Source organism: Xenia sp. Carnegie-2017, unplaced genomic scaffold, assembly GCF_021976095.1.
Source record: "Xenia sp. Carnegie-2017 unplaced genomic scaffold, XeniaSp_v1 HiC_scaffold_22, whole genome shotgun sequence".
In the NCBI taxonomy this organism is placed as follows: domain Eukaryota; kingdom Metazoa; phylum Cnidaria; class Anthozoa; order Malacalcyonacea; family Xeniidae; genus Xenia; species Xenia sp. Carnegie-2017.
This window is the reverse complement of record NW_025813485.1, coordinates 10,231,786-10,255,497: the sequence shown is the minus strand read 5'-3', so window position 1 is coordinate 10,255,497 and position 23,712 is coordinate 10,231,786. Positions and strand designations below refer to the sequence as shown.

The following is a 23,712-nucleotide window of genomic DNA, read 5'->3' as shown; positions in this document are numbered from 1 at the left end:
GCGGCCACACACGCTTACAGCCCACGTGATAAAAACAAGGCCGCAAAGCATCATAATTAGAACATATTTTTTTCGGAGAGCATATATTTTTTAAGTTTAGCATAAGTTTTTCAAGTTTAGCATAAATTTTTCAAGTTTGGCAAATATTTTTTAATTTTGGCATATATTTTTTAAGTTTATCAGATATATTTTGAGTTAAGAACCGATTAACTCGATTCAGAAAATGCAAATTTGAAGTTCAGCACGTATATTTCCTGAAAGACAAATTTGTCCGGTTTTGCGCCTCACATTGGACGGCATTTTTTTGGCGTGAGGTCCCAGTCCACTTAGCCGCTCCAGTTATTATAGAACTCAATGACCGAGCCCAGGACGGAGTGAATGATAAAAATAACTTTTCAAGTGGAAGTTTTTCGTCCAAAATTTCCTTTTGGCACCATGTTTTTGACAACAGTTCCCAAGCCCCTTTTCCCCTCCAGGTAATATTATAGAACTCAACTGTCACGATCCCGTATTACGGAAATATTTGCGAAAATATCTATAGGTTGACAAGGGGAATTATATCAACGTGGTACATGAAGCTCAGTTTTTCCAGTGATTGTCTTTACTCCCACGCTTTTTATGTGTTGTTTATTCGGAAAATTAATGTCGTACAAAGCTAAGAAATGTTGTAAGTGATTTATTTTATAGAAAACGTGGATTAAAAACGACTTTCAAAGTTGTCATTTTGAATGATAAAATTTAGTCGAATGTAGTGTTGAATGTTGTCCCAAGGTGGTGCCAATTTCACAGTTGTCTTGTTGTTGCTAAAGTATTCCGTGTAGCCCGTACTAGCCCCGCTCAAGAAACATCATGTCAAAGAACAATTTGTACAAATTGTTCATTCATGCTGTGGAAAACTTTACGAACAACAAAGCCATAACGTTTTCTGGGGATACCGTTACAGAATTAACTTATTTTGAGTTGTGTTCTCGAGTGCAGCATCTCAGACTGAAATTCGAAGAAATCTTTTTTCACAATGAAGTTATTGGAATATATTCTCGCGAATGTTTAAACTTACCCGTAATTCTTCTGGCAGTTTTGGGTGCATCGGCGGCATTTTTCCCTATATCATTGGCACTGCAGCAAAAAAATTTAGTGAACAATGTCGATATTTGTTCTATCCGTTATATTTTAATTCAAAGTGATTTAACTGCACAGATGTGTCTTAAATGTGAGGGAAATGCAGAAAAAACGAATATGGAAAGAATACAATGCGAACTATTGAACGAAATAGGATATTCGTTGCTTAAAGTGACTAGCACATCACCATATATAAATAATGATGTACAAGATCTTGCATATGTCATGCAAACATCTGGCACAACAGGACTCTCAAAGAAAGTTTATGTGCCTCATTCATGCATAGTACCAAATATCATCCATCTCAGGTATGAAAAGGCTAATTCATTCGGGTGGCAATTTCTAACCATGGCATTATATGTATATGTCTGTTCTATCCTATAGTTTTTGTGTTTGCACTTTTTGTACATGTACTATTTCATACCAAGCTTGCCAGCTTTTTTATATTGTGCATGTGCAACTGTCAATTGGATTTGTTTTTACTGAATAGCAGTTTTCATATTTAAAAAGAGATTCCCTAATGTTCTATCTAAGTATTATCATGTTCTTTAAATAATGCTTAGCATGACCCACACTGAACAGTTTCGACATTAAAATCAGTACAGGTGGTTTGCAAATTTCAACCCAAATTCTCGTTGTCCTTTGACTCCTTTGGTAATGGTTGCAATCCACCTAAATAACACCCAATCTCAGAAACCCTATCTTAGATAGGCAACAAAAATAAAATGTGTGCAGATGAGCAATAGACAAATATTGAGATGAGGATAAACAGCATTGCCTTCGTAGTTGGAGTAAGCATGGGTATAAATTTGTACAGAGTGTGAGCCAGTAAAGGGAAGGCACTTGTGGTGTGTTGTGGATAGGTGGCTTTTGTTCAAAGAGATTTTTGAGAACACGTTGAACAAGAGTTAGAGTAGGAAGGGAAGCCATTAAAGTCAATTTTTTAAAATTAATGATAAGTAATAAAGTCAATAATAACACCCAATGGTAGTTTACTGTGGAAATTAACATTCTCACAAAGGCCATAGTATGTTGTGGAAAGGACTACAGTAATATCTAATGTAGATTTGCACTCTTGTATATTTTTCTCATAAATATTAGACACAGTTGTCGAGAACAGGTTAAAGTCATTGTACTCATAAAGTTAACATACCATAATTCTCTCCTTCATACCTATGAAGAATGATGTATAAATCGAAGGTCAATGTTTGACATAAAGATTAGCATAGCTCTACAAATTATACCTGGCACTTGTGCCTGCATTCCACAGCTGTGCTGTTGATCAAAACTCTGGAGACTGCAAACTACAGAATTTATGAAAAAAAGGTGTATCCAAATTTTGCTAAAACTGGAGCAATATTTGATACATTTGAGAAATTGAGAAATTTGAGAAATTTGAGAAATTCTTGCTCTGTTTTTAGCCTTGCAATAAGACCTTTTGTTTAGTGCAGTGCGATCAAAACACAGATTTGATAACAATGGTCACTTGAATTGGGTAGTATTACAGGGGCATTCCCCCCTGAGATTCTTACCTTAAGGGAGGGGGCGGCGGCTGACTTGTACGAGAATCTATAATTAAGACAATCGTTGTTAATTGTTTAGACTTTGTTGTTTTAAAATTTTTCGTCTGATCATTGAACTAGCAATAGATAATGTATCATAAAGTTTTGCAGTCGCAAAATTGTATAAAATCTCTTGGTGGCTATGAAAACAAGTCACAGATATTCATAGTGAATATAACTGCTGGATAATGTAACCTAGAAAAATTTTAAATGTTTGGACAATAATATTTCAAAACTTAAAATGTTTAAGCAATCAAGCCACAAATAATCTTGGAAATATGGTCAATCCGAGACGAAGGTCGTGAAATTTTGCCCTCCTATCAAGTTTTTGGTATGGAGTGTTTTCATCGGTCTCCATGTTTGGAGGAAAGCCAATAATATTAAAAGATTTTATACTAATTTCATGCTCTGTTGAGCATAGGCACCTTTTTTACTCCCCTAATACGGCCGTTCTGACGTCATATGCAAACACTCTTACCTTCAGAAAAAAATTGCAGTATTCTTTCTGATGTCTTTAAAATGTTACCTTTCATGGGAGGTCATCAAAAGAAAAAAATTCATAACTTAAACGTTTACCTAGCCTTGATACATGCGGATTTTGAATAGGACTGTATGCATTTGACAAAAACGTCCTAAATTGATATTTTATAAAATTAAAAAAGTCTGGCATGAAAAGGTGTGATTGAGCATAATTTGCTCTGAAAATTATGTCACTGACACTTATCACGATCGTTTTTTGTCAATGAAAAATGGAAAATTGTTTGCAAAACATATTATTTGGAAACTGATAATAGAGTGTTGGTATAGCTGCATTGAAACTAATGCCGTTTTATCCTTGTGGAATTAATAATGGTGTTAAGTTTTTGAGTTATCTTTGTTTTAGTGTTTTTATCTTACTCTTAATAAGTGTAGGTGTTGCTTGTGTTGGTGTCGTTTCAAAACCTGGTAACATGCATTTTCTTGTTATTTTTGAGCTCAAGAATGCATTTAACATATGACTAATCTTTAAGAATCCTTTTTCCCCGAAAAAAATTTTTGTTGACATTTGCTTTGTATATGTAATAGCATGGTTTCGAGTGCAATTTGGGAAAAACATGCGCGAGTGAGTTTTTCAAAGACTATTATAATTGCACGAGTCCGAAGAACTTTGTTTACAATAATTTAACTTTCCCGCTTTTGAAATGTTTATTTTGATTGGCTCTTATATTATTCTTTGTTTGACTAACCAACCAGCAGCAGCTTTAAAGTGAAATCAGCACTGGTGTTTTGCTTTTTTGCACCGGTGTTTCGCCTTTTTGCACTGGTATTTATGAGCAACTGCACTGCCTTAACCAATCAGAACTGAGAAATTTTTTCATGTATATTATTACTGACTATACTGCACACTCAATTTTGGGTAATTGACTGTGATCTAGGCTAGGTCTTATAGAGGAGGTAATTGTTTTTGAAACGAATATGTAAGTTTTTTGCTGGATGTGAAATTGTTTGGTAGAAATTTCAGCCTAGTTACTAATTTACTATGGAATGAAGTATATTTTCATCAATCTTGTTATTTTCTAGTACGATATTTGAAATATCTTCACGTGACGTGGTATTTATTTCATCGCCCTATACGTTTGATCCTTTTGTTGTTCAAATGTTTCTCGCTCTATCTAAAGGTGCTGAGCTCTTAATGGTTCCACAAACTTTCAAACTAATTCCAGATAAGCTTTGTCAAAAAATATTTGAGGAGCACCATGTGACAGTATTTCAGGTTCGTTCATTTACTTTATTTTGTTCGTAAACATGTTAGGTAATTTAGAAATTTGCTGAAAATTATTGTCCAATATAGTCTCCAGTTGCACTCAGATTTTATATAACCACACTCAATATATACAGTTAGTTACAATCTTCGCTTTTCCTATACCCTTGCACCTTTTCATGTACTGACATACACCACCCACTGTAAAAGAACTGGTGGAGAGAGATTTAACAACTCAGTGTTCAACAATTAACGCCGCCAAACCATAGATCTATGATTATATTTGACGTGGAAGATAGTGATGAAGGTCTGGAGGATATTATTAATGAGACCTTTGTCAGTGTGATGAAAGATTTTCCTCCTTTACCAGATGATTTTAACTTACTGACTGACATTTATGTACCAATACTTGTCTTAGAAATAACTGTGGAACGGCTCTTACACAAAATTAGCATATCTAAAGCTAGCGGTCCTGTTTAATCATCTTAGAAATCTTCTCTGTGATTCTGACTTCAGCCTTTACGGGTTTATTTAATAAATTCTTCCGTGAATGCAAGGTGTTGAAGATATGAAAAATAGCGGACGTACCTCCTGTTCCCAAATTCAAAAACATCCCTGACATTAAGAAGAATTTAAGACCAACGTTATCAAAACTTACAAAAACATGGTCATACAACTGTTTTTATCGATTCACTTATTTTTCTTGCCACGTATCATACTACGCTACGTATCATACTTGCCACTTTTCATCCTAATGATTAATGACCTAAGGCTGACAGATATTTTCCATTGGAAGTATATCAATGACACAACCTTTTCGGAAGCCATTCAAAGAACCGAAATCATGTATTTTCAGTGTAGAGGTGATGAACTAGAAAATTGGAATCAGGAGAATAAGTTCCAACTTAATGTTAAGAAATGCAAAGAACTTCTTTTCCAATTTCATATAAATATAGCTACTTTAGATAGCATCTACCTTTTAGCAGGGTGCCCAACTCTAGTCCATCAAACCAAAATTCTTGGTCTCTCAATAAGTGATGACTTTGGATGGTCTGCACATGTCTCAAGCATAATCAAGAAAGCCTTCCAAAGAATTTTCTCTATAGTTCAGCTAAAAAGAAAAAAAATCCACTTAGAAAAATCGTTAATTTTTATTGCTGCTGTATTAGACCCGTTCTGGAATTTGCTTGTGAAGTACTCCACTCTGCTTTGCCAAAATACCCTAGTGACAATATTTGTAGGGAACTCTGACGATTGAATTACATAATCATATAGTTAATCATTAGTAGTATACAATCACGTGAGTAAGGGGTATTTAGAGACTTTATTCGACCGGGAGCAGTAATTTTGAGATAGCGTTCCCAACACAAAGTGAAACCCCCGACTGCATTGTGAGAAATGGAGGAGTTATTGAAACAAATTGGGACAAAGCGCAAGAGAAACTATAAAGCGCTCAATCAAGAAGCGAAATATAACCGGCATACAGTTGGAAAATTAACTTCAGAAATTGATCAACTAAAACTCAATTAAAGAACTTCGAATTGAGAGAGGTGATCATGATTACCAAATTGGAATATGGGTAAATGAAATCGATTTAGAGGTGGAGGGATTTGATAGTGAAATGGACGATTAAAGCAGACCACCGGAGCTTGGGAGTACGGTGGCTCTTAGGTGTCAACGCATTCACAATATTAAATATTAAAAACAAAGGTGAAAAGATAACACAAGATTGACAACTCACATTCAATTTTATCAATTCACATTCGAATTTATTAACTCACATTTAAATATGTCAACTCACATTACATGAAGTAAAGGCAACTGCCAGGTAGGATGTCTGCACAGAATAGAGATCACACAGAAGTCCTACTCTTGTTGGAGCCTTTGAAGTTTTTGTCTCCAAAAATTTTTGACATCCGGCTCTGACGCCATGTTGAAAGAAAGCCTCTTTAGTTGCGCGATGTAGAAACTGCTATGGGAATCATAGACGTTCATCGAAAAATCGGATTTTCGCGTTCATCATTTCTTTTATGGCGTTTTAATTTTTAGAAATGCAACGAGCAAGGTTTGCTTTTCTTTTTTTGATTTTGTCGTAATAATGTTTTAAAATTGGTGGGTTTTAGCTATGTTTACTAATTGCTTCGTTCATCGACTCCAGATTGCATGCCGCTGAATTGATTATAAATGTGTTACTTTAATGAATTTTCTGTTTGACAGCGTAGTAAATTCTCATCCTAACACAAATTTTTTTCAAAAAATCGAAAGGAATTTGTCGCAACGGGCGTATGGAAGTGAAACACTGTGAGGCTTATCGAAAATAACTCTTCCAATTGACAAAATCTTGGTTCACGATGAAAAAGGGCCTAAAAATATCTTCTCTGTCTCCTTTATGTATGCAAGAAGATTATGCATGTAGTCCACTAAAGTCCCCTGTAGTGTGGTTAAATGCTTTGAAATAGCAAACTGCAAAACAACTCTGTTTGGGCATCTGAAATTTGGGTCTGTGCAGCTGTGGCCCGTACATGACTTGAATGCAACTCAAGGCATTTGTGCTGCGGGTAGCAAGCAACACATGATATTGCATTGTTTTGTATCAGACATTTTTCTTGCAAGCTGTCTTTGTAGTTTGATGTTTCAACATTAAGAATTATTGGTTTATATGTCGCTATAACCAATGGATTTTTCTTTGACTTTGTATGCACATCTGCTAGTTACTTGTCAAAATCAGTTGCACAATTTTTAGTTGAAGTGGTGAGAAAAGAATTGAAAAACTTGTTTCTGAACTGCATAGGTAAATTGTGTAAGAGTGGTGTATTTCTAATGTCAACCTTGTTGTCGTATGCTGCCAAGAAAGTTTGTGAAAAGAATGTAAGAGGGAACTCTGGGAAGGAGGCCTTTCTTTAAACATTTAAGTCTCTTTTTTACTTCATTTTCATCAAAATTGAATAAATAAATATTATGGACATATGCTGTTTTAAATAGTGGCCTGAAAAATTGTAAAAAAATTGTTGTGCCATGAGTTGTAATCAACTTGTTATTCAAACTTAGTCCAACAGTTGCATTTATTAATGAGGCTTTCACATTATACAAAGGAAATTAATAATAGCACAAGCCTATGTTAAATTCTCTATGTCATATTATTAGCAATAATAGATTAACAAGAACACAAGACATTCAGACCTTCTACATTTTATTTTGGACAAAAAGAAAAATTTGGAACTGCAATAAACAAACAAGATTGTACTTCCTCAATTATAAAAGCAGCTTTTTTACTTTGCAGCACAGTCCCAAACAGTGGCGGATCTAGGGTTAGTAAAAAAATTACTGCTGCACATTTTGGAATATATTTTCATTTCTAAACCCCTCAGAGACAAGTCCAATTTTATTCTTTAGAAAATAAAAATCAATAGTGCTTTTCTGAAAGTGCTTTGAATTTAAAATTAAGCAGCTTTAATTTATTTTGCTCGCTGCTGCTTGCTGTGACTACCCCTAGACCACTACTGGTACCCAAACTCAACTAATTAGTCTTGCAGGAAAAAAGTAAAGCAGAATAAAAGAACGTCAAAGAGTCAGAATATGAATAGTATCGTCTACAAAAAATCAAATAACAAACAAACATGATAATAAGTTAAAAGTATACATCAAAGCATACAAATACGGAATAATACGATGTTTAAAATCAGCAAAACTTACTAATAATCAATAAACTACGCGCATTTAACTTCATTCTTGAGTCCAGTATTTGTCTTCTTAAAATTACTTTACTTTTACTTAATAGTCGAATGGACATTCTCCAAACATTTAATTATTTTCTTCAAAAATCAAAATAGTATAATAGTATTCCCGATTGAAATTGCCCCAGAGGCTTTCTTTCAATATGGCGGCGAAACCGAAAGTCAAGTAAAATTTGGAGACACAAATTATGCTGAGTGGGACTTCTGTGTGATCTCTATTCTGTGATGTCTGTCAGCAGATTCAGGTATTAACAGATATTTTTAAAACCACTTAAAAAACATGTTTTGTTCATCGTGTGGTTGCATTATACAAGAAACATATTATTTTTGTTCGAACTGTGGAACAAGAACTTCACTTTCATCAGTAGGCGATGAAACAGGTTCTTCAGACGAAAAAGAAGCCATCAAAAGCAGGGGCGTATCTAGGTTATGTCAAATCATTCACGCGACTGATGTTTATAGTTCAAAAATTATTTATCAAATTTTAAGATTACAAATTTTTTTATCATTAAATTTTCTTTCTGTAATCGTTGGATTTCATCGTCAAAACTCTGTTTTATGTGTGAAAACGTATACAAATACCACCTTAGTAAACAGATCAGTAAATAAAAACATATATAGAATCATATTAACTGGCTGACTGATAAGCGGGGTGGCTCAACTGGTTCGACCATTGAGTTCTATAATAACTGGAGCGGCTATCTCAAGCGCAGCCTTAGATATCTGATGACGCCAATAAAATGGCGGATTTCGTCCTTTGCCACTGAGATTTACCGAAATTGACCGCTTTTCCGAAAATTTCACAATTTCCCACTCCCTCCTGAGGAAAGAGTGAGGAAAATGTATGTGTGTATTTGGGATTCGGCAAGCAATTTTTTGATGAAAATCAAGGTAAAAACCTTAAATTCATAACAGCGAGTCAACTGTGGTTGTCAGTTATCTGCTCCTACGAGGATGCATTTATAACTATCGACGAAAGACCTATATGTCGGCTACACATGTATGAATGCAGATGTGCGTCGTTTTCTTACCAGCGTCAAACTTATTTGATCGATTAAACTCTTTAGTCTATACAAAAAAGTATATCATAGTTCATCTCCACGGTTCACGAGAGAGAAGTTAGCTTATTTGTTATCATTGCTATTTTGCTTCTTTTCATGCAATGGGCAATGGCTGTTTTCGCCACAATTGTAGGATTTTTACTTGTTTCTTTAAAAAAGTACATATTAAATCTCTGGATATTTACGGATTTTCTGTAATTGAGTTTCATATGAAATTTCAAAAAGACTCAAGTCTGCATAGGTTTGGTAAATGAAAACAAACAGTATTGTATAGAAATTACTTTAAGTAACCTTTTTGTGATGTTCTGAAGTGCAACTGCATCAAATACTTGTAAAGTTGTAGCACATTTTGATTTTGTTGTATTGATATATGAATTGGGCAAAATGCGAATAATAATCAAAACACTTATGCTTCCAATGGTGTTTATAATTCATTTGTAGTTTTAATACTTCTACCTTTCTTTTCACTTTGTTTTGTTTTTCCTATATTTGCAATAAAAGTGCACTATAATTTGAATGATTAACACAGTTTTCACCTCAATAATAAATTTCATAAGCAGTTGGTAGTGCATTTTGTTCTCTGAGTATCCACATCTGGTGTTTTGTTCATACAAGAATGAGGAAGTGCAAGTAGATATGTCATAGCAAGGCAATAAAACCAAATGAATTACATACCTATAGTGTACTTTTATGCTAGAAGCTTAAAAGCTTTTTAGAAATTAGAAAGTTATTGGATTATATTACCTCTATATCATCAATCTCATGACAAGAAATAAGAAGCAAAAAATTTGTAGAAAAGCTTTGAAAAGTGAAAAACTTTTCTTAAAAAAGCAGCAATAATGCATATGATAAATCTCCATTCTGTACTCTAATAGGTAAATAAGCTCACACTGTTTCTTAAAAAAATATAAGAAATATATAAGGCATATACAGTACAATAACTTTAAAGGTTTCATCACTGAATCTTTAATGCTTCAGTATAGTGCATTAGATATTAGTAACATTTAAACAACACTCAACTAAAGTATTTTGATAAAGATATGACATGATTTAAACATTAAGTTATATAAAACCCAATGGCTTATACAGTTTGAAGCTTCACATCTGCATCGAGTCATCATCAATCTCAGTACAAATGTTTACATAGACACAAACTTTATGGCCTTCCATTTTACATGTTTGTGAATTGACATTTCATTAAGCATCAAAACACACACAACCTTCTTGCCATCTTTCTTTGGATCATGAACTTTAACTTCAAAGCATTCAAGGCATCCTTAGTGAATCCATTATCTCCATCCATAGAATTTGACCATGATCAAATTAAATAACTCTGGATAGGGCAGACAATAAATCAATTATCTTTACAGCATTATCATTTTTTAAGACTCTGCCTGGTCAATAACATCTTCCAGTCATCTTTACTCCTTGATCTTCCCTGCATGTTGTCAGCAAATAGAACATAACAAGCTCTGCTCCAAATCATGGGTACTGTTGGGGCTGATCATTTCTTTTTGATACTTACTCACAGAGCAAAATGTGTGCAGGGTCTTTTTTGCTTTAGGGAAACTATTTAGCAAATAAATGGGTAAATTTACGATTTCATGCATTAACAAATGACAGAAAAGTATGCAGAATTTTATAAACAAAAACAGGAAAACATCAGTATATTTGGCGTTCATGTCAGTCTTAAAAAATACGATCTTTAATATGTATTTTATGGCTTTTCAAGTGCATGTATAATTGCTTTTCAATCGTTGACGGACTAACAAAACAAACAACTACCTCACCTGTGAGAAGCGATATGTTCCTTTTTGTGGAAACTACGACATCCAACAATTGAACGATTGAAGTGTTGGCATTATAAAAGAAATGCCAAAAAAGATATCGTCACAGAATATGGAACTAACGATATCCATATTCTGTGATATCGTGTTTGTTTTTGAAAAATTCTTTATAATTTACTATAGACACCAGGGGGAGGTCGAGAATATTATTTTTCTGCAAAGCGATCATTTCAGCGGAAATACGTCCTTTGGCCGCCATTTTTTTGACGTCCTTGCCCCAGTAAAGTTAGCCGCTCCAGGTATATAGAACTCAATGGGTTCGACCGATAACGGAGTTCAAGAACGCTTTATTTAAGCCATTCCATTGGTCAATAGCCAGATCAGTGGACGATCTGGAATAATCTCGACCGATAAGCCGGTGGCTGGACCGATAAGGGAGTCCAATTGCTATCGCGTAATTGGTTTGTTTAAATTTTTGTCTTACTGTGATTGCTTTGACCGATTTGGACTGATAGCCAACTGAACTAACATAGTCAAGCTAACTGTCTGAATTGAATGTTTGATCGTTTCATAGTAATTTTTTTAAGCATGATAGAAGCTAAACTACAATCAGATGGAATTTATGGAAATCTTTTACAAATTTATATATTGACGTGAATGCTGCTGTCCAAATTGTGAATTTTTTTAAGAGGGTGAAAAATTTATGGATGAATTGTAAACGCTTGGCATAGACAATCTCGCAAGCTTAATGCTTCTAAAATTGTTGTTGCCGAAGGACTTTTAGCTATAATTTCTTTAGTGCTTGGGAAATCGTGGCCGTTATATGGTAGCGAAATCCTACATTCCTGCAAATATATTTCAATGGACAAAAAATCTGTAGCCATAAGGCGCCATACTATTATTTACTTTGTCATAAACAAATGTTTGGGGCTTTTCAGTTTATGACCATTGCTCATTCAATCATTGCACAGTTATACTACACATTGTTTAAGATTTGAGAAAACTAACATTGATTACATGAGTAGTTGTTTACTATAACCTGTGATTTTGAGTCTTTTCTGATCCATGAAGCTTTTTATTTTGACAATTTGACTGGAATGGTATTAAACTGAGTATTTCACGTACATGAAATGTTGTCCAATGTCACATATTGTCCCCTTTTCTAACTGAACACCTCATGTAGAGATGTCAAGGTGTGTTGATCTACGGCCCATACCAGGGCCCGGTTGTATAAAAACGTAGTTAACTTTAACCATAGTTAACGCTAAGTACCGTAGTTAACTCCTTAACTGTAGTAACTTAACTGCTCGACTTAACTGCGTTGCACAAAACGTAGTTTGTCGGATAGTTAAAGTGCTTATATTACGAATTTTAGCCCCCCTTTTTTATGAGCTTAATTGAAAGACCTTGTTTCAGTGATTTTAAGTCTGCAATTATAATTGAAGTTGGATTGGTGAAAGTGATTTTACGGACGTTCAAAGTCACGATTTTCAGCATTTTTTTTGCGAACTTTTTGATCGGTATGCTAATGACTTGTGACGTAGAAAGTTGAACACATATATCAACATGGCGTATTCTACTAGTAATCTTAATAAGAAACGCGGAGGAAAACGCTGTGTTGCTGGCGGACCTAATCAAATTAGTTGCGCCAATGATTCAAAAACCGAAGGAATGTCGATGCATCTGTTTCCTAAAAAAGAAACAGAGCCGCAAAGACATAGAAAATGGGTAAATTTTGTGCGTAAACATAGACCGGGTTTTGAGGCTTCCTCTACCTCGTGTCTGTGTTCTGCGCATTTTGAAGATTCTTGTTTTGACCTTAATTTGAGAGTGCAAGTCAAGCTCAAAAGAAGGTTGAAGAAAGATGCTATCCCAACCATTGACGTGGCTGGGATTCCTGAACCATTACAGGACGAACTAACCGATCGAAAGCGAAGACAAGTAAGTTTACGCTTGTTTATGTAAATTTTTCTTTTGTCATATGTAAATTCGATATCAGTTTTGTAGATTATTCGATGTACTCTCCATAAGCCATCGCTGAAGGAAACATGTTTTCTCGATGAGGAAGTACCATCTACTAGTGATGGAGCTGAGCATGTTGAAGTATGCACTGGGGAAGCGAACGATTCGCCATTTGAAGAAGAACATCATGCAGTTGGTGAAGATATTTGTGAATCCCAGTCTCGTGAATCGTCTGTGAATCCCAGAATCGTGCCATCGTCTTAAGAAAAAACTTACATCTTTTTAAAATACTTTAAGCTGGTATAAAAAGACAAAAGCATCTTTGAAGAAAAAGGCCCAGAAGTTGCAAAATAAATATCGAAGCGAAATCAGGGAAAATCGTAATACATCCGTGGTGACCAGCATTAATATAGACGATGGAATGCAGGGAGTGCTGAAGAGCTTTTCGAAGGAGAATCATACATGGACTACTCCTGTTTTGAAGAGTCTGGTCAGAGTGAAGATTTAGATGAAGATACCACAAGTAATACAGTCAGGTATTTTATCTTATAAAGAATTAAATCTCTGTTGTATTTCATAATAATGAATTTTCTTAATCGTGTTACAGAATTGATGGAGGAGCAAACTCGCATGAACAACCTATGTTCATGGTATTTTACATCTCATTGGTTGAGTTATTTGAAAAATTTTGCTTTAACTGCAAAGCTGAAAATCCAAAAGTACACATTAAAAACATTGGTTCGATGGCCATTGTAGAGCAAAATTGTGGAAAATGTGTTGAAAAGAACTTTATGTGGTAAACACAAGCAGGTAAAGGCCGAGTATTCTCCCATCCCTTAGACCCACAAAACCATCGCATCAACCATATGTATGCCACAGCTCTCAAGTACCTGAAGTAAATAAAAAGGTTGGACTAATTATGGCTGATGAAACAATGTTGATGATAACATTGTTTCTCATACAATTTACAATCTTACATATTTAATGATTGTGATGCTTGGCGGCGATAAGCACGTCCATTCCTATCTCTCAATAGTGGCCCGACGTTTTCAAGGACAGCCTCATGAACTAAAGGCCCAAATTTGGCATGCTGTGTTATGCATGATATTTTCTTAATGCTGCCATCGAATGTCATTTTCTGCAAAGCTGGTCCTATTTCCTTACAGCATCTGTACTCTAATGCGCCTTCTAACAAATCGGTATGACAGCATTGTCAATTACACCTGAAACGTGGGAGCATTGTGGTTTATTAAGTAACTTTATGTATATTACAAACAAACAGGAGAAAACAACAATTACCATTCACCGAATGGAATTACGCCATCACTTCGTTTTTCTAATGTCGCAGGGAGAATTCCATCGGGATCATCTGGAGTATGCACTTCATCACCATCTCCTGCGAGCGCTTCATCGTCATATGCGAAGTCGTTTAAATGCTCGACATAACCCACGGATTCTGAGCTCGAATCAGATACGCATTCAGACATTGAATTCGAATTATCTGAGCACTGATTTGAGGCCATACTTTCCGGAAAACTTGTTTTTTAATATTTTATTGAAAATACTGTCATTATTTGTTTGTAAGAAAAGAAAAACGACAACAAAATCGCCTCCTATAGTATAATATTATATTGACGGAAACAGACGTGTTCAACTATCTACGTCACAAGTATCAATATGGCGTCGTAAAAAATTCGCAAATAGTACCCGACTTTGGAGGCAAAATTAAGGAACTTATATTTATCTGTTTAAGTCCAGCGACATGTCATAGTTCTTCAAATAATCCAAATTTTCAATTAAGCTCATAAAAAATGGGGGCTAAAATTCGTAATATAAGCACTTTAAGTAACTGCGTAGTTAACTTGCGTGAAAATTGCGTGGAGTGTTGTTTACGTTAAATGACATAAAGTTTAAACAATTTATGCTTAGTAATGGCGGGCAAGTGAACTATAAAATGACTTTAAAATCAAGAAAAATCTCTTATGGAAAATCTCTTATGGAAAATCTCTTATCGAAAAATCTTAAAATATGGCAAACTATTGTCGTTTTTACGGATGTTGATGGTGCGAAAATAAAATTTAATAAACGATTCATGGTGACATGGTAACCGGATTAAATCGTAGCATATACTTTGGATTTTTCTCAAGAAAATCGACCCTTATCGCCTGTGTAGTACGGTACGATGTTGATGAATGATATGAGTCTCGGCAAGGACTGCTTTATTTCAAGTACCAATTATATATAATGGACTTGGGCAAACGAAACAATAAATTCTTCTCAAATTGATTCATATCGTGTTCTATGTGCAAGGATTTAAATATTTAAATGGCCTTGCTTTTACAAAATTTGAAATGAGAAATTGAGGGTAACAAAGGAAAAGGTCGTTTCGTTTCTCTTTATAACAGCTGAGTGATATGCTTGAAAGAGATGTGTTTGTACAGACATAAGTCACACATATTTGTAAAAGATGACAGTGATGAACTTTTTTATTATTAGAAAACATTTCTTTGAGTCATCATAGTTAGTAGCCATGTAATCCAGCAACTGTCTTTTCTCTGCTTGTGACATGTTATATTCACAGCTATACACAAATACTTTTTTGTTCTTAATTCTGCCTTGCAAAAAACTGAGTTATAAAAACTATTGCGTATATTTGTTAATGAGCCTTCATTTTTCTACAAATTTATTCATTTTTTTCTATTTTTTAAATCATCAAACAGTAGCTTGAGCTTTATTGGCAGGCAAGATTGTATGTACATTGAAAATAAATTTTTTTACATAGGAAATATATAATGAAATATTAATAAAACCCACTAATTGACTGTCATGTATATTTTCTGTATATGTAATAAACCATGTGCAATGGATAATGTATATATATCAAGCAACATGGACCTTCGCCATGCATGCTGATGAAATGTTTTATGTATTTAAAAAACTAACATCATTGTATCTCGTGCAGCTGATACACAAAAGAGTAGTCATGAATAAAAACTGTTGTAAAGCTCAATGTATCTATATGTATTATCATTGGTATACTTAGAACAACATTATACTGTAGTACCTCTTTGTTTTAACATAATCTAGCATATTTTACATAGGGCAAAGAGTTTCTATGATGCATATGATATTCAATCAAGCAAAATGCATAGGGAAAAACCCGAAATTTGAATATTTGATACATCCAAGGCTATAGGATTCATTGCTCGAATAACATTCTTTCTTTTTTTTGTCATTGAACGAATTGTACGTATTTGTAAGACAATGTCAGCGAGTTATGTGCACTAATCTTAAAGAAGTGGCTCTATCTCAATTGAGAGTCTCGCTTATGAGTTGCAAAGAGCTACCGGACGCAAGAAAGATCATACAAAATGCAATTGCTCTTCTGTAAAAAGGGATTTGTTACGTGGATAAATTGTCAGCTGTTTTTCGTCAGCAAAACTTGTGATGTTTACAGCACTGACGAATGTAGTACACCGTCCATAAAGATCTTATTCTAGTAGCCTTTGCCATGGAAGATACATATGTGATTAAAAACTCAGGGTAAAACCTTGTTGATCAACAACATCTCGACCATAATTGTCTTTGACAAGCTAAGCCGCCATATTTAACTGCGTTTTGAAAAGTTAACTTATGCTCCATAGCATAGTTAACTTTAACTACCTTTTAACTGCAGTTAGCGCTAACTACTTTTTTTACAACCGACTTAACCGCGTGGTTAAATTTAACTACTTTCTAACTGCAAAAGTGTAGTTAAAAAGTATTTAAGAGCTTTATACAACCGGCCCCAGATTGTTTGCCATAAATTACAAAGGGCTATTGATGTAGGAAAAGCATTTTCTACAAAGTAAAAATGTGTTCCTATGCATGCAGATAAACCTTAAAATTTGGCAAAACAGCAAAGTATTTTTCATGATCACTTGGTAATTTTTCTGATGATCATTATAATTTCATTTTTAGATTTACAGATTTACATTTAAACGAGCTTTGATCATATGAAAAGATATTTATCATAACCAGTAAGCATGACACATGAACCAATTTTAACATTCATGTAATTATATGAGTAAAAGCATGTTTGTTACATTCTGTTTGTATTGGCAAATACAACGCTACTGGTGATTGCTATATAGCACACCTTGCATATACTTACAGGAGATAATAGTCTAGTGAAATGCCTAGTAAACATTAATGGCATTAAGCTGTCCTTAATTGCGAATTTTCACTCTGATAATTTTTGCTTAATCTTTGGCAGAAAAAAATTTTGAGTTTTTTCTCAAAAGGTTAATTTGCTGGCACAGTATGTGGAGATGGGTAAAGGGTTACAATAAACTTGCATGGTTTGAAGTACGAGGTTTTCTACATCTATGAACTGTCCCTTGTAGTACCAAATTTCTAATTTAACTCATTACATAGATGTTTGGATGGGGGTCTCTAGGGGGGGTCTATGCCTGACAACTTGGTAGAATTTTTTAAAGACACTATCTTTTTTGGAATAGCATTATTGTAAAATAAATTTTATGTTCCTAGACATGCTAATGAGCCTAAATATTTGGCAAAACATTCAAGTACTGTTTTTTTTGAAAAAAACGTAAGCAAAATGTGTTGTTTTTTCGCAAAAACGATGCCCACAAAATACATTTTGTATTGCACTAAAACGCTGAAAATAGTATTCCCAAGTCTCTGAAATTCAAAATATCCCATGGGAGAATGCCTCGGACCCCCTCAGGTGCTGAGCGCCTCCGACGCTTTATGACTGATGTTTGAAAAATCCTAGATCCGCACCTGATCAAAAGTTACTTTTACTGTGCCTGCGATTACAATACAATACTTTCTTTTTTGAGTAAAAATCATAGTTTGACCATGTCCCTCTCAACATTAAAAAGACGATTGAGTCTGTATGGACTGAAAAAGAGAACTAGTACTGAAATGGACAATGACGAGGTTAGAGAGATGATTAGAAAGGAGATTGATGGGCCACGCTGTATCTTAGGATATAGAGCATTATGGCATACTTTTCGTCTTAAGTACAGAATGTGTGTTCCACGAGCTCGTGTGCAAGAATTACTGAAAGAAATAGATCCTGTTAGAACCGAGCAACGTAAATGTCATAGCCTGAAAAGAAGGGAACATAAATCAGCTGACCAAATCAGTGCTGACATGCTGATGGCTATGATAATTTGTAGCCATATGGACTACCAATTCATGGTGCAATAGATGGTTATATTCGTCGGATGTTATGGTTAAAGGTTTCAAAAATTAACAGTAACCCAGCTGTGATAGCCAAGTTCTATCATGATTGCATTGAAGAGTTGGGTGGTTGCCCAAGAATTCTAGTAACTGGTCCTGGCACTGAGAATGTTGAAATTGCAGCTTTGCAATGTTATTTGAGTAGTGATGGTTCAGATGATTGTGCTGGTAAGAAAGCACATCGTTATGTTGGGGCTACAGCTAATCAGCGTATTGAATGCTGGTGGTCTATTTTCAGAAGAAGTTGCACATCATGGTGGATAAATTTTTTCAAAGATTTATCTGATGACGGGGTTTATCTACATGGTGACACTTACCATGATGAATGTCTTTGATATTGCTTCAGTGCAATGTTGCAGCAAGACTTATATTTTTAGGATGCATTGGAACACTCATAGCGTCCATCGATCAAGATATGATATCATAGCAGGGAAACCTGGTGAACTTTTCTTCTTATCAGAAAGTTTGGGATGTGAAGATCAGCTACAACCTGTTACTGATGTACAACTGGAAGTGGTAGCTTCTCATTGCATAGAACCTATTTTAGATAACATTTACCAAACTTATTTCAATTATGTTGTTGATCTTCAACAATTGTCCACACCACAAAATTGGAAGGAAGGTCTAAATCTGTTTAAACATTTATTAGTTTTCACAACTAGTCTTTTACTTAAATTAATCATATAGAGTTTGGAACAAAACTAAAAATCAGGACTTAATAAACCACACTTTGTATTACAAGTATCTTTGCAAAAAGAAACATACTGCATATTGAGCTAAATAATTTTGTCTTCATTTCAACCTGATAACATATCATAATCTATATATAAACTTAAATGTTAACAATTGTATGTTGTAATCATAAAAATTATGGCTCAACTACAGTACCGCTCACGTATATCTTAACACTTATACTCGTAGTATACAAATAGAGAGGGGCATTAAGATCATTTTTATTGCCGTAGTTAAAATAAGTGAAAAGAAAATAACTAAATATATGGTTTCTCTGCCAAATGAGCAACCCACTATAGTAATGATATTAGTATAATTGAAGTAGGGTGAGTGTGTCTATTAGAGGCAGGGCGTTTATATGATAGGGAATGTTTATTGGATCATTTAAAGCAATTGAAATTGCCTCTATTGCTTATTATATGCATGTCGCAAAGTAAAAAAAATTCTTCCTTCATTCCATAGAGCAATAATTCGTTACTTAGCATAAGGTGAAAGACACATTCCTACATAATCAGTGCATATGGTATGCCATAGATTGCCAAATCCTGGAAACATTACCAAGCATGAAGTAAATCCTGCTTGAATGATTCTGAATCCGTCGGGTTGCTTGTCACTGATAAGGTTAAGATGTTTGCATATAAGTTGACATGTAGCTTCTTTAAAGTATTTAGATGGTCAAATTTAATTGATTGCCTTTCAATGACTCCTGTAGCAGGAACTGTGTAACTTCCAGTTACAAATTGCAAAACATCACATAGTGACAATGTGATCTCTGTTTCTTCATTGGTGGTCAAATCCAGTAGATTACTGTTTACTTCATTTTCTTCAATGGCCTCCAAATATCAGAAAAAATTTAATACAATTGTCTCCTCCAAAGCTGTTTTGTTGCTTCCCTCAGGCGAGAAAACACAAATGAATAATAATCATATAATTTTTCAGCAGTGACTTGATTTTCATTAGTTGGCATAAATAAATGGCGAGCTCTCTTTGGATGCTCCTGTATCAATTAAAGTAAACCATTAAATTTTAGCCCCTCCATAAACTGCTGCAGCTCAACAAGGCCTGATAAGAGCAAGTAATGCAGTGAAATGCAACGAATAAGATCATTTTTATCCTCTATTGTGACAATAGGCTTTGTATATCCAGCTTTGAATCTAATCAAATAAGCAAATGTGACAACTTGCTTGAATTTTTTTGGATCTGAAATTTCCTGCAGTTCTTGCAGCTTTGCTTTAGCCTTTGCATTTGTTATGTCCTGAGCACAAGCCGATACTTTGTCAAGCTTGCCATTCACAATATAATCAACAATTGATGAAGAGAAGAAGCAAGGAGATGGAGAATCTTGAAGTATGCCTAATACCCACAACTGACCATAATGAATATATTGTTTCTCTTCAAGGGCGATGACATAATGGTTAAAACATTTGCTATCTAATTCACGGACAAAGAGAGGAGATGAAGCCATATGTCTATGAGCTTAGGAAAAAATTCTTCCCTAGGACCGCCTTGATCAACTGCTGGCTCTCCAATGAATAGCACTTTTAGCAATCTATTCAGATCGTGCTCAGTACATCTCTTTGGCATGAAAAGTGCATCCCACCAGACATTGCTTCGACGAACTTTGATAGGTAATGGAGAATCAGGGTCAAACATTCCGAGGGAAAAATCTATGATAATAGTCGAGAAAGAGGTTATATCTGCATCTTTTTCAAATTCAAAGGCAGTTCTTTCCTCCATGTTACTCTCACTTCCAACTTTTTCTACTTTGGTAGCATTTCCCTCTTATACAGCATTTTGTCAACTTTGTTACAAAAATCAAAAGCAGTATAAACTTGTTGTGGGGTGCTAGATGCCAAGCTAGAAGGACAATATGTCACAGCTAATTCAATGTCAAAGTTTGCTTGACGCAGAGCTGCATGGACCTTGGCTTCACTCAGTTGAGGAAACATCTCTGTCATTGTAGTGATATGTGCCTCACAAGTTGTTGTCATGCTTGGTACAAGAGAAAGATCACCAAATGTACATGGAATTTTCTCAATGTCATCATGGACATCATTGGCAGCTGATTTATTTGACTTAAAAATAGCAGAACCCTCATCAAGATCAACTCTTAGAACATTAAATGAGGAAGTACATACTTCCTCTGCAGCACTTGAATTTCCAAGGTATGAGCTTTGACCAGCATCATCAATAATTACATAATTTTCAATTGCAGCCTGCATACTTCAATGATCTTTTTTAGCACAAATCGAAGGAAGGCCATCTTTGTCACTGAATTTATCAATTATCAGTTTGGTTGCTTTCTACATTTGATTCTGCATGGTCACTTGACAATGAATTATCAGAGTCACTCCTCAAGCAATTTTGCAAATGGCACTAGGATAACACTGGTCAACAAAAAGAAACTTTTTAAAAGGTGTCTGATATTTTTTGACTGATTTACTATATTTTTGCTATGCTAAATCTAGAAATAACATTCATTTTGCTCTGGGAGGTCAAATTTTTTTGCAAATTTGAATTTAAAATTATGCGACTTTAGTTATATTTTTTTAAAACAATGTTTTCAAGATTTACATGTTTTCAAGATGTTTCAAAACAAAATGTCAGTTTTTATATTAAAATTGCAGCATTCCAAGAAAGAATCATGTACACTTCATGTACAGTACATGTAACAAAAAATGAAAACTTAATGTTTGCATTATTACGGTCTAAATTTTCGTTTTTTTTGATTGTCGCGAATGTTTTGGTGCTTGCACATCTCTTTTTAAATTCAAACAGTAGTCCGCCATCATCACCATGTCCCACTTTACTCTTAAGCAATGGTGAAAGCGCTCTCCTTGCTCATCGCTTAAAGAGCCAAGATTTTCGGGATCAATACCAGCTTTTAATTTTTCAGTTGACAAATTGGGGAAGGTTTTACAACGAAACTGAAAACACCGTCCATCTTTATCCAAAGTTTTAGTGAATTGCCTTATCAAACCGAACTTTATGTGCAGTGGAGGAAATAAAATACGTCCCCTGTCAACTAGAGGCTTGTTTATCACATTTTTTGCTATACAACTTGCAAGCTCTTCACGTACTGGCCATTCTTTTTTCACGTAATGATGAGTACGATCCCTACTATCCCAGAGGCATAAAAAGTATGTGTATTTGGTAAATCCAGACTGTTGACCAAGCAAGAAGTTGACCATTTTTAAGTCAACGCTAATCAGCCATTTATGTTGGTCATAAGAAAATTTTTCTAGGACGTACTTAATTGCTTCATACTGTTCTTTTAATGTTGTCGAATGTGCCAATGGCACAGATGCAAATTGATTTCCATTGTGTAACAACACACATTTCAAGGACCTTTTGCTGCTGTCGATAAAAAGTCGCCAGTCCTCTGATTTGTATTCAGGTACGCCGAGATGTTTCAGTAGCTCTACTATGTCATTGCGATAGACTAATTCTTTTTCTTGAGCAAAATATCTTAAAAATTCCTGGTGCCTGGTACGGAAGAAACTTACCTTAACTTTACCATTTAGCGTGTTCTTGTCCTTTAAACGAGATGCAAGAAGTTCGGCAAAGTCTTTTGGCAAATTTAAATCGCGAACAAGATCGTTTAGTTTGTTTTTGGAAAACAATTTTGGCTGCTCATCATTGTCATCGGGAAAGGATGCATCATCGGTAGTGGCAATGCTTTGAGTTTCATCCTGGCTACTACTGCTTTCTTTAATACTTGTATCTTCAAATACAAGTACGGGAATTTCTTCACTATAAGGAGTAGGGCGCATAGCTGACGGTAGATTGGGATACTCCAGTGTTGTGCGATTTTTTCTGTTAATTCCCATGACATTGATAGCACAAAAGTAGCAATCTGTTGCATGATTTGAAGGCTCTCGCAAAATCATGGGGATGCCAAAGTTCATGGACTTTAGCGTGTCTTTGCTCCATTGACGGAGATGCTCTGTGCATCTTTTGCAAACCATGTGGGGTGCCCAAGTTTTGTATTGATCGCCGAGCTTCATACCAAAATATGCATAGTAAACGCGCTTGATAAAGTTGGTGACAGTATTGCGATCTGGTGCAAATGTGTATTCACCACAAACATAGCAAAAAACGTATGGCTTATTTTTATTATTTCTACTTTTTATTATTTTTTACTTACATTAATATGTTGGTGTGTTTTAACAAGTTTTACCATTGAATTCCAGTATGGGCTAAATAAAGCCTTATTTTATCTTTAAATATCCCATAATAATCGCAAAACCTAAACTCCCTAATTGAAATTCAATCAATAATTGCTTATTCAAATGCTTTCTTCTTTGTATTGCTAGTGCTAAAAAATTTAAATTTGTTCAGATAATAGAACTTTAAAAGGTAAATGGTTAGTACTTCTGTTGTACCTTTCTCGGGTATTTAAAAGTTAAAAAAATAGAAAATTAACGATAGCTTAAAATCTCGACCTGACCCAGCAAAAATAGTGTTATTTTTGGACTCAGCACATCAAAATTGTCCAAAATCAGTTTACAAAACTGAGACACCAAATTTGCTGTTGACCAGTGTAATCAATAATTGGACATACAAAGAATGATAATCTATCATATTGCTTTCCTCACTCAGAGTTGTACTTTTATAATGTAAATTCTTCATCATTTTCCTTAGTTTTTCAACTTTAGTTCCCTCTGGGTGCAGTACATGATACTGGTGTCTAGGATTTATCAAGTCTTTGGAGTGAGCTACATGTTTATCCACAGAAACTTTCAGAAGCTCGTCTTTTGCGGA

At 34.7% G+C, this 23,712-nt stretch overlaps 1 protein-coding gene across 1 annotated transcript in view; it reads left to right on the top strand.

Annotated features, from left to right (window-relative positions):
• Positions 1-759: 759 nt before the first annotated feature.
• Positions 760-23,712, top strand: part of LOC124447425 (beta-alanine-activating enzyme-like) — a 38,999-nt gene continuing 16,046 nt past the window's right edge. Inside the window, exons 1-2 of the mRNA XM_046998341.1 lie at positions 760-1,427; positions 4,242-4,434. Coding sequence (XP_046854297.1) covers positions 850-1,427; positions 4,242-4,434 — 771 coding nt within the window. The 5' untranslated portion in view covers positions 760-849. The remainder of the gene's footprint in view (positions 1,428-4,241; positions 4,435-23,712) is intronic.